Source organism: Oncorhynchus clarkii, chromosome 12 (genome assembly GCF_045791955.1).
Source record: "Oncorhynchus clarkii lewisi isolate Uvic-CL-2024 chromosome 12, UVic_Ocla_1.0, whole genome shotgun sequence".
In the NCBI taxonomy this organism is placed as follows: domain Eukaryota; kingdom Metazoa; phylum Chordata; class Actinopteri; order Salmoniformes; family Salmonidae; genus Oncorhynchus; species Oncorhynchus clarkii.
In genome coordinates, this window is record NC_092158.1 from 85,676,580 (window position 1) to 85,688,622 (window position 12,043).

Below are 12,043 nucleotides of genomic sequence, written 5' to 3' on the forward strand. Positions count from 1 at the left end.
AACATAAATATATAACGTACATAACATAAATATGTAACATATATAACATAAATATATAACATATATAACATAAATATGTAACATATATAACTTAAATAACATAAACATATAACATACATAACATAAATATGTAACGTACATAACATAAACATGTAACATATATAACATAAATATGTAACATAGGGTTCCATGTATGTTTTGTGTGTAGTTCTATATGATGATAATGTACCTGCTTTACAAATCCATTCCAGGTATCCATTGAGCTCTCTCTCTATCTGCTGCTGTCTCCTCAGCTTTAGAAACTCACTCCTGTTCTCCACTCGCTCTCTCTCTTTGGCAAACTCCCTGTGGTAGACACACACATATCAACACACACATATCAAATGAAACACACATATAGATGTATACAATGACATATACACAGACATATTGTATACACACACACACGCACACGAAACACACACACACACATGTCCCACACACACGCGCACGTGCGCCCACACACACACTCTCCCACACACACACATGCGTGCACACACACGCACACACTTACCCAGACAGTACACCCAGGACCAGGTTCAACATGAAGAAAGAGCCGATGATGATGAGGGGAATGAAGTACATCCAGTTCCACGCGCTCCCTGAGGCATCGTTGCTCTGCAAACACACACACACACGCACGCACGCACACACACACACACACACACACACACACACACACACACACACACACACACACACACACACACACACACACACACACACACACACACACACACACACACACACACACACACTAGTAATTCATCTTTCCCTTGTTTGACTAGAGAGGTTACACTGAGATGTAGATTTTATAAAGCCAAAAAATAGCAGACCATTTTTTTGACCTTTTCATGAACTGGGACGGGTCACCACAATACGGGGATGATTAGGACATCGTTTTATACAGTATACTGTCCAGAGTATCTGCCATTTAAACAGTTCAGCTGCACAGAATGTAACACTCTTCCTCTCTCTTTTTCCCTCACCCTTTCTCTCCCTCTCTCAACCCTCCATATCCCTTCTCTCTCCAACCCCCCTTTCTCTCCCTCTCTCAACTCTCCATTTCCCTTCTCTCTCCAACCCCCCTTTCTCTCCCTCTCTCAACCCTCCATTTCCCTTCTCTTTCCAACCCCCTTTCTCTCCCTCTCTCATCCCTCCCCATCTTGCTGTATTTCCCCCTAAACATCACAGAATGTAATGCCCTCCCTCCCTCCCTCCCTCCCTATGTCTGTGGGCGTGGCTGCTGTTGCTCTGTGCTGCAGCCTTTTTATCCATTAAACTTTCAGCATTTTCTTCCTCAGCAGCTGCAAGAATAACTCTGACTGAACAGCCCTGTTAAATATAGAGCAGCACTGCTGCCGAGTGAGACTGATGGAGGAGAGAGAAGAAGGGAAGCGGTGGGGGAAAGGGGAGGGGGTGAAGAGGAAGGGAGAAAGGGGGAGGCTGACGGGGGGAGAGAGAGAGTGAGTAATTGGGTGTGGTGAGGTGGGGGGAGTAGGAAGATGCGAAGAGGAATGGAGATGGAGAGACAGGTTAAGGAAGCAGAGAAAGTGAGGAAAGAGAGATGTGTGAGAAAGAGAAGAGGGGGAAGAGGGGGAAGAGGGGGAAGAGAGGGAAGGGGGAATATTCAATATGGGCCCATATAGACTGCTGTGGATGGGACTACACTCACATTCCCCCACTACCCTCATCCACCTCTCCGTCACCATAGCAACCATTGCCACTGGCAGCAGGGCACTATTCACTGTGTCTTAGGTATGGGCACACAATACAGCATATGAGTAAATGCTATGGGCATATTTGTATAGCAATGAAACATGTATTATATGAATTGGTGGGTATTTACAATGTAATTTACTAGTAAATACCATAGAAATCTATTATCCAGGTTGTAGTTGCCCCACAGATTTAGGATCAGCTTATCCTGCCTCAATTCTAACCGAAACCCAAAACGAAAACTGAACCCAATCTCAAACCCAAACCGAAGACTAAACCTGAACCCGATCTCAAACCCCAAACCAATCCTGAATCCAATCCCAATCCCAAACACAAACACAAAACCAAACCCGATCTCAAGCCAAACCTAAACCTAAAACCAAACCCAAACTCCTGATCTTAAACACAAAACCAAACCCGATCTTAAACCCTAACCCAACTACAGTAACTCACATAATAGTCCAGCTCTTTAACCATCAATTAAATACCATAATACCTCTAATACAGAACCACTGTGATGTGAAGTACCGTAACTCACATAGTAGAGCAGGTCAGTCCATCCCTCCATGGTAATACATTGGAAGACAGTGAGCACGGCAAACAGGATGTTGTCAAACTGGGTGATGCCGTAGTTAGGCCCCAGCCAATACTTTCGACACGTGGTCCCGTTTGGACATAGTCTCGACGGGGCTTCGGTCCCACACGGAACTTCCTCACGAATCTCATCTACAGGGGTACAGACAGTTTGGGGATCAACATGTTATTTAAGAGCTAGATCTTCTTTGATTCATTTTGAATTGACAGTCTTTTTGTCACTGATTTAACTGGCATACTGATTGACTGACTGGCGACTGACTGGCTGACTGACTAACTGGTAGAATGACTGGCAATGACTGGTAGAATGACTGGCAATGACTGGTAGAATGACTGGCATACTGCCTGACTGGTATGCTGACTGGCACCTACTGACTGGGTGACTGACTGGCAGACTGACTGACTGACTGATTGACTGACTGATTGACTGACTGACTGACTGGCAGACTGACTAGCAGACTGACTGGCATGCTGACTGACTGACTAACTGACTCAATGTCTGACCATCCAACCAACCGACTCACCGACCTACTGGCTGACCGACCGACTGACCGACCAATCCACCGACTGATCGATTTACCTGTGTGAATGTCGAAGCAGGTAGTATGGAATTTGCCCATGTAGAACTCCAGGCCGATGATAGCGAACATGAGGATGGCGAAGAATAGCAACAGGCCGATCTGCAGCAGTGGAATCATAGCCTTCATGATGGACTTGAGGACCACCTGGAGGCCTGGGGGAGACAGAGCACATTGTTTAAGAACAGAAACAACAGACAAAGTAAAAAAAAACGACATCCCAAAATCCCTATAAAAATGATGTAACTTAATCAGAACTGTCCTCCCCCTCCCCTCCTCTTATGGTATCAGATGAAATAAGACTATTAGGGGTGTAGCTAGTCGTTCTCCCCGTCCCACACCCCCATATGTCCTAAGACTTACTGGGTATCCCAGACACCAGTTTGAGGGGTCTCAGTACACGGACCGCTCTCAGAGTCCGCAAATCGAAGTCCGATCCCACTGTAGACAGGATCCTACAGAGAGAGATGGAGCAGAGAGAGAGAGGAGGTGGAGAGAGGGAGAGAGGGAGACAGAGGGAAGAGGGAAAATAAAGAGAAGGAATAATTATAGTATTTTAATATTTTTTTTAGGAACATTTGTAGCATCAGCCAATCAATGTGTGTCAGTTGCTGGGGGTTTTAGTGACATCATCTGTTGATCATTTACATTAATCACTTGGATAAGAAGAAGACATTCAGCGAGTGAATGAGTAAGTCAATAATGTGAATGCATGAATGAGCCACGAGTCAATCAAGAGATGGGACAGGGAATTCGATAGAGAGAGAGAGAGAGAGAGAGAGAGAGAGAGAGAGAGAGAGAGAAAGAGAGAGAGAGAGAGAGAGAGAGAGAGAGAGAGAAAGAGAGAGAGAGAGAGAGAGACAGAGAGAGAGAGACAGAGAGAGAGAGAAAGAGAGAGAGAGAGAGAGAGAGAGACAGAGAGAGAGAGAGAGAGAGAGAGAGAGAGATAGAGAGCACAGGCTGTATTGTTGTTGACTGGCTCATTTGTTACCCATCTTTATTCCACTGCCAACTCATCAGGACTCTATCTTTACCTCACTATACACACACACACAAACATTTATGCACGCATGCACAGACACATGCACACACACAAACATGCACACACACGCACACACACACAAAACACACACACACATTGTGTAGGAAAAACTGAGAGGGACAGAAAGATAGGTGTGTGTGTTTCTGTGAAGGAGTACGTGTGTTGGTGAGGAGGAGTGTTTGTGTGTGAAGGAGAGGATGTTCTCTCACGTTGTCTGACTTCCAGTTATCTCTCTGACTGACTGGGAATCATCAACATTTTCCAATAGTCCTTCTGCTAAGAGCTGCATGGCACAGTTTAACTGGCTGATCCTGTTGCACCAGTGCATTCAACTCTTGGTGGAATGCATTGCTTGACTGCCGTGATATGCACAATGTCGTTCGCGAACTGCAGGTCCCCAAATGATTCATTCTCGAGTTTGTTTTGAGCAGCTTTGTAGTTTTGGTTCTACGAAGCTGGGTCCATCATAACAGTCAATAATCAATTAATTGCATTAATTCTTGCACCATGTAATATATTATCAGTTTGAAACAATGCCTGCAGCATGATCAGCTGTTTGTCTCTGGAGCCGCTGATCCGGAAAGCGTGCATCAAGCCTGCTGTAGGACTCATTGCATTGCAGCCAACAGGTCAAACAAACAACTAAAACAAACAAGTCACTCAGAAAAATGAAACGTGACTCTAGAGGCATTAAAAAGGGTAATTCAAAAATAATGAATAATTTGCAAACTGCACATCACTACTCAATAGGTGTCTCTCCCCTCCACATGGACCACTACAACACAGGAGAGTCTCAGGGGCCCACCGTTAGTCTGACAGCACACCTAAACACTAGGGAATGATGATGTGTCAGTGTAATACAATCTGAATGACACATCGTTGAAAGCCTTCCCACCGAGGCCTGGTGGGGTATCTGGTTGTTGAACAACAGTGAGTCCACAGAGCCCATTTTAGGAAGCTCTGTGCTTAACGACTAACACACACTTTTAGCTTAATAGCTTCACCAGAGAGGCTGGTGTGACTGACTATGGAGTTAGCTATCTGCGCTGGGAACGCAGGTAAATCCTATGGGAGTTAGCTATCTGCGCTAGGAACGCAGGTAAATACTATGGGAGTTAGCTATCTGTGCTAGGAAGGCAGGTAAATCCTATGGGAGTTAGCTATCTGCGCTAGGAACGCAGGTAAATCCTATGGGAGTTAGCTATCTGCGCTAGGAACACAGGTAAATCCTATGGGAGTTAGCTATCTGCGCTAGGAACGCAGGTAAATACTATGGGAGTTAGCTATCTGCGCTAGGAACGCAGGTAAATCCTATGGGAGTTAGCTATCTGCGCTAGGAACGCAGGTAAATCCTATGGGAGTTAGCTATCTGCGCTAGAAACACAGGTAAATCCTATGGGAGTTAGCTATCTGCTCCCGAGTGGTGCAGCGGTCTAAGGCACTGCATCTCAGTGCTAGAGGTATCACTACAGACCCCGGTTTGTTTCCAGGCTGTATCACAACCGGCCGTGATTGGGAGTCCATTAGGGTGGTGCACAATTGGCCGGGGTAGGGTTTGGCCGGGGTAGGCCGTCATTGTAAATACGAATTTGTTCTTAACTGACTTGCCTAGGTAAATAAAGGTTAAATAATATAAAATACATTTAAAAACTGTTCTAGGGACACAGGTAAATACTATGGAAGTTAGCTATCTGTGCTAGGAACACAGGTAAATACTATGGAAGTTAGCTATCTGTGCTAGGAACACAGGTAAATCCTATGGGAGTTAGCTATCTGTGCTAGGAACACAGGTAAATCCTATGGGAGTTAGCTATCTGTGCTAGGAACACAGGTAAATACTATGGGAGTTACTATCTGTGCTACAAGGCAAGTACTTGCTATGGGATTTCAATTCTATATAACTATATTTATCCCCTCAGGGGCAATTAAGCTATCTCCTGTGCTAGATACGTAGAGGGATGCTATGGGAGTTAGAAATCGCTAGCCCTGATGACAGCCGGGGATACAGATACTGTCTTACCAGAAGAGTAGGTAAAAGGAAGTGAGAACGAGGGAAGGAGACAGGGAAGGAAGGGCGAGGTGCTGGTTTGTCAGCCTGGAAGGTCCTGCGCTGAAGACAAGGTGGGATATTGGGGTTAAAGTGAGGGATTCACACTGACAAAGCAGGTGTGTGTGTGGAGGGAGAAAAAGTGTGTGTGTGTGTGTCTGTGCGTGTGTCTGCGCGTGTGTATGTAGGGGATAGTATTAACAGTGCTGACAGGAGAGACATCTACTGGGAGTTACTTGCCAATCTGCCTCACAGGAAATTGTCAAGAGTGTATATGTGTGTGTGTGCATGTGTGTGCAAGCAAGAAGAAAACAATGATCATGATGAAGAAGATGAAGATGGCAGTCTTGCACCAACAGCAGCTCCTCAACCCCACCAGGTCTGTCCACCTTTACAGCATTTATCATCAAAGCAACAAGGCTCATTCACACCGTTTCCACGGTTACTGGGGCCCTTCTCATTCATAACTGTTTCCATGGCAGCAGGGACCTTGGCTCCTTGCTAGAATCTTTGCATCACCGTGGTAACCGGGCCAAGGGGAGCTTGATTGATATGTTTTTTATTTTCTTCTAATATCCTCAGTTGTATAGTGAAACACACACATGCATGTAATTAATACACATACAAGCTAGCACATACACCCAAAGCACACACACCACCACAAGCATGCACACACACGCACACATTTATAAGCTGCGCGTACATACACTTTCAGCTTGGAACCATTTGAGTGCACATACATTTATATGCACGAATGCACACTAGCATTTAGGTCACACGAACTAGCTACCTATGAAAATCCTCAGTTTCTACCCTGATGAACACACACGCATGAAAACACACACACACACACACACACTCCCTCCCATATACACACACACACATACATACAGTTGAAGTCGGAAGTTTACATACACTAGGTTGGAGTCATTAAAACTCATTGTTTAACCACTCCAGGGAATATGATAGGCTCAAATAAAAATAGTTTTCTGATCTTTCTTATACTGTATGTCACATCATCTGACAGATACACGCAACAGGTCAGAGGTTAGCATAACGTCAAGGCTTTAAGCAAGTCTGTCTGAGAAGTAAACGTCGTAAGAATCTGGCTTGTAGAGGCACAATTTCGCACACACAGTATGAGGAAGGAGTGGCCAGCTAATCTTGAGTTTGACAGTCTGGAACCAAGGCTTGAGCCATTAAAATATAATTTAGAGAGAGGTTCAACCCAGGCAAGACTTTACCTGAGACAATTACCCTTTTTTAACCAAAAGAGCTCCTCTCTGTTCTCCACACTGTTCTACAATGGGCAGCTCCTCTCTGTTCTCCACACTGTTCTACAATGGGCAGCTCCTCACAGTTCTCCACACTGTTCTACAATGGACAGCTCCTCACTGTTCTACAATGGACAGCTCCTCACAGTTCTCCACACTGTTCTACAATGGACAGCTCCTCACAGTTCTCCACACTGTTCTACAATGGGCAGCTCCTCTCTGTTCTCCACACTGTTCTACAATGGGCAGCTCCTCACAGTTCTCCACACTGTTCTACCGTGGGCAGCCCCTCACAGTTCTCCACACTGTTCTACAATGGACAGCCCCTCACAGTTCTCCACACTGTTCTACAATGGACAGCTCCTCACTGTTCTCCACACTGTTCTACAATGGACAGCTCCTCACAGTTCTCCACACTGTTCTACAATGGACAGCTCCTCACAGTTCTCCACACTGTTCTACAATGGACAGCTCCTCACTGTTCTACAATGGACAGCTCCTCACAGTTCTCCACACTGTTCTACAATGGACAGCTCCTCACAGTTCTCCACACTGTTCTACAATGGACAGCTCCTCACAGTTCTCCACACTGTTCTACAATGGACAGCTCCTCACAGTTCTCCACACTGTTCTACAATGGACAGCTCCTCACAGTTCTCCACACTGTTCTACAATGGACAGCTCCTCACAGTTCTCCACACTGTTCTACAATGGACAGCTCCTCACTGTTCTCCACACTGTTCTACAATGGACAGCTCCTCACAGTTCTCCACACTGTTCTACAATGGACAGCTCCTCACTGTTCTCCACACTGTTCTACAATGGACAGCTCCACACTGTTCTACAATGGAAAGCTCCTCACTGTTCTCCACACTGTTCTACAATGGACAGCTCCACACTGTTCTACAATGGACAGCTCCTCACAGTTCTCCATACTGTTCTCCAATGGACAGCTCCTCACAGTTCTCCATACTGTTCTACAATGGACAGCTCCTCACAGTTCTCCATACTGTTCTACAATGGACAGCTCCTCACTGTTCTACAATGGACAGCTCCTCACTGTCCTACTACGGATAGAACTCAATGGCCGTGTCCAAAATCTAACTTGCATATACAACCTACATGTTGTGTACATATCATGCTGCATACTATTTAGAACGTATTGTTTAGTAAAAACAAATGCAGTGAGCAATAAATATCAACGTACTAGGTCATCCATCCTTAGAATGTGTCATCTAATGCTCAATTACGTTGATTCGTTCAGTTTGTACAGCAAGGCATCTTACGTAATTATCAGCTGTTGTCAATCACACTGGGTCTGGAAAGCCCAGTCTCTTCCTCAGTAGTGTGCATCCAATTCTACTAGATGAAAAGCCTAAATCAGTATTACATCCTGGCATTTAAAGCATACTACTGAAAATTTCACATATAAAACGTTCTATTCTACACAAGTACAAGTATTCAGACACGGCCACTACCATAGACTACATGGCCTTATCCACAGATCTAGGACCAGATACACTCACAATTCTTATGGGGATGAGAAAATATATGAGCCTATCATATTCCCTCCATCCTTCTTTCTTTCTTTCTTTCTTTCTTTCTTTCTTTCTTTCTTTCTTTCTTTCTTTCTTTCTTTCTTTCTTTCTTTCCTTCCTTCCTTCCTTCCTTCCTTCCTTCCTTCCTTCCTTCCTTCCTTCCTTCCTTTCCTTCCTTCCTTCCGTCCTTCATTCTTTATTTTTAATTTCTTACCTCCTTCCTTCCTTCCTTCTTTCCTTCCTGTATAGTCATATACTGCATGTGTATTACTAGCTTCACTCACTAGCTTTAAGCACCAACTGTCAGAGCAGCTCACAGATTACTGCACCTGTACATAGCCCACCTATAATTTAGCCCAAACAACTACCTCTTTCCCTATTGTATTTAATTTATTTATTTATTTTGCTCCTTTGCACCCCATTATTTTTATTTCTACTTTGCACATTCTCCCATTGCAAATCTACCATTCCAGTGTTTTACTTGCTATATTGTATCTACTTTGCCACCATGGACTTTTTTTGCCTTTACCTCCCTTATCTCACCTCATTTGCTCACATCGTATATAGACTTGTTTATACTGTATTATTGACTGTATGTTTGTTTTACTCCATGTGTAACTCTGTGTCGTTGTATGTGTCGAACTGCTTTGCTTTATCTTGGCCAGGTCGCAATTGTAAATGAGAACTTGCTCTCAACTTGCCTACCTGGTTAAATAAAGGTGAAATATATATATTTTTTTTTATTAAGTGTGTTGTTTGGCAATGTGCCTCAGTATATATGCTGAGAAGAAGACGGTTTATAGGTGTGTGAAGGAAAAGTGAGCATGTGTTTGAAGTGTAAATGTGTATTGTGTGTGCATGTATGCATCCCCTGGTCATTGTAGTATCAAAGTGTCAGGGCAGAGGTGGGTAGAAAGGGCAGTAGCTTTTCATCTTCAAAGAGCTACAATTCTAAAAGAAAAATCGCCATTCAAAAGGAGCTAACCATAGAGACCACAGCTGGGAGCAGTGTGTGTGTGTGACATCTGTGTATAAGTGCGAAGCGTGTGTGTGTATGCGTGTGAGAAAAATGAATGAAAGAGAGAGAGACAAAAAGAGAGAAAGAGAGAAAGAGAGAATGAGATAGAAAGAGTTATAGACACAGAGAGACAGAGAAAAAGGTTGAGATAGAGAGAAAGAGACACAAAGAGAGAGAGAGAGGGGGAGAGAGAGAGAGAGGGGGGGAGAGAGAGAGAGAGAGAGAGAGAGAGAGAGAGAGAGAGAGAGAGAGGTAGAGAGAGAGAAAGAGGAAGAGAGAGTGAGAGAGCGAACGAGAGGGACAGAGAGTGACAGACAGAGAGAGAGGGGGAGAGTTCCTGTGTCTCAAGGCTGTACTGGGTGATTGATCATCTGCAGCAGCTAAAAACAGGTTACTGCAGCAGCACACACACACACTCTCTCTCATTCGCTTGCTACGCTCCTCCTCTCTCTCTCACTCACTTTCTCCATCTCTTTCTATCCCTTGTTATCTGTCTATCCTTTCTCTTTTCAATCTATTTTCTCTTCTCCCTCTATTTCATGATTTATCTTCCTTTCATGTGCTCTCCTTTCCTACTCCCTTTACAACATATACATAGATATACACTACTATTGGTGGCTTCGTCTATTTCAGCAACACTGTTGCTGACAGGTGTGTAAAATCGAGCACACAACCATGCAATCTCCATAGACAAACATTGACAGTAGAATGTCTTTGCTGAAGAACTCATTGACTTTCAACGTGGCACCGTCATAGGATGCCACCTTTCGAAAGAAGTCAGTTCATAACATTTCTGACCTGCTAGAGCTGCCCCGGTCAACTGTAAGTGCTGTTATTGTGAAGTGGAAACGTCTAGGAGCAACAACGGCTCAGCCACAAAGTGGTAGGCCACACAAGCTCACAGAACGGGACCGCCGAGTGCTGAAAGGCGTAGTGCATAAAAATCATATTTCCTTGGTTGCAAACACTCACTACCGAGTTTCAAACTGCCTCTAGAAACAACGTCAGCACAAGAACTGTTACAGTGGCTTGCGAAAGTTTTCACCCCCCTTGGCATTTTTCCTATTTTATTGCCTTACAACTTGGAATTAATATAGATTGTTTGGGGGTTTGTATCATTTGATTTACACAACATGCCTACCACTTTGAAGATGCAAAATATGCAAAAACTTAAAACTTGAGCATGCGTAACTATTCACCCCCCTCAAAGTCAATACTTTGTAGAGCCACCTTTTGCAGCAATTACAGCTGCAAGTCTCTTGGAGTATGTCTCTATAAGCTTGGCACATCTAGCCACTGGGATTTTTGCCCATTCTTCAAGGCAAAACTTCTCCAGATCCTTCAAGTTGGATGGGTTCCGCTGGTATACAGCAATCTCTAAGTAATTTCACATATTCTCAATTGGATTGAGGTCTGATTATTGACTAGGCCATTCCAAGACATTAAAATGTTTCTCCTTATACCACTCAATTGTTGCTTTAGAAGTATGCTTAGACTCATTGTCCTGCTGGAAGGTGAACCTCGGTCCCAGTCTCAAATCTCTGGAAGACTGAAACAGGTTTCCCTCAAGAATTTCCCTGTATTTAGTGCCATCCATCATTCATTCAATTCTGACCAGTTTCCTAGTCCCTGCCGATGAAAAACATCCCCATAGCATGATGCTGCCACCACCATGCTTCTCCGTGGGGATGGTATTCTCGGGGTGTTGAGAGGTGTTGGGTTTGAGCCAGACATAGTATTTTCCTATTTTCCTTGATGGCAAAAAAAAACAATTTTAGTCTCATCTGACCAGAGTACCTTCTATCATATGTTTGGGGAGTCTCCGACATGCCTTTTAGCGAACACCAAATGTGTTTTCTTATTTCTTTCATTAAGTAATGGCTCTTTCTGGCCACTCTTCCATAATGTCCAGCTCTGTGGCGTGTACGGCTTAAAGTGGTCCTATGGACAGATACTCCAATCTCCGCTGTGGAGTTTTGCAGCTCTTTCAGGGTTATCTTTGGTCTCTTTGTTGCCTCTCTGATCAATGCCCTCCTTGCTTTGTCTGTAAGTTTTGGTAGGTGGCCCTCTCTTGGCAGGTTTGTTGTGGTGCCATATTCTTTCAAATTTTTAATAATAGATTTAATGGTGCTCTGTGGGTTCAAAGTTTCTGATATTTTTTTATAACCCAACCCTGATCTGTACTTCTCCACAA

General features: G+C 44.1%; 1 protein-coding gene across 1 annotated transcript in view; it reads right to left on the bottom strand.

Moving 5' to 3' along the window:
• Positions 1 to 12,043, bottom strand: part of LOC139421561 (voltage-dependent P/Q-type calcium channel subunit alpha-1A-like) — a 192,606-nt gene that overhangs the window by 109,953 nt on the left and 70,610 nt on the right. The window contains exons 4-8 of the mRNA XM_071172579.1: positions 3,294 to 3,385; positions 2,933 to 3,085; positions 2,297 to 2,484; positions 554 to 657; positions 230 to 345 (exon numbers count right to left, since the gene is read on the bottom strand). Of these exons, the coding sequence (XP_071028680.1) occupies positions 230 to 345; positions 554 to 657; positions 2,297 to 2,484; positions 2,933 to 3,085; positions 3,294 to 3,385 (653 nt within the window). The remainder of the gene's footprint in view (positions 1 to 229; positions 346 to 553; positions 658 to 2,296; positions 2,485 to 2,932; positions 3,086 to 3,293; positions 3,386 to 12,043) is intronic.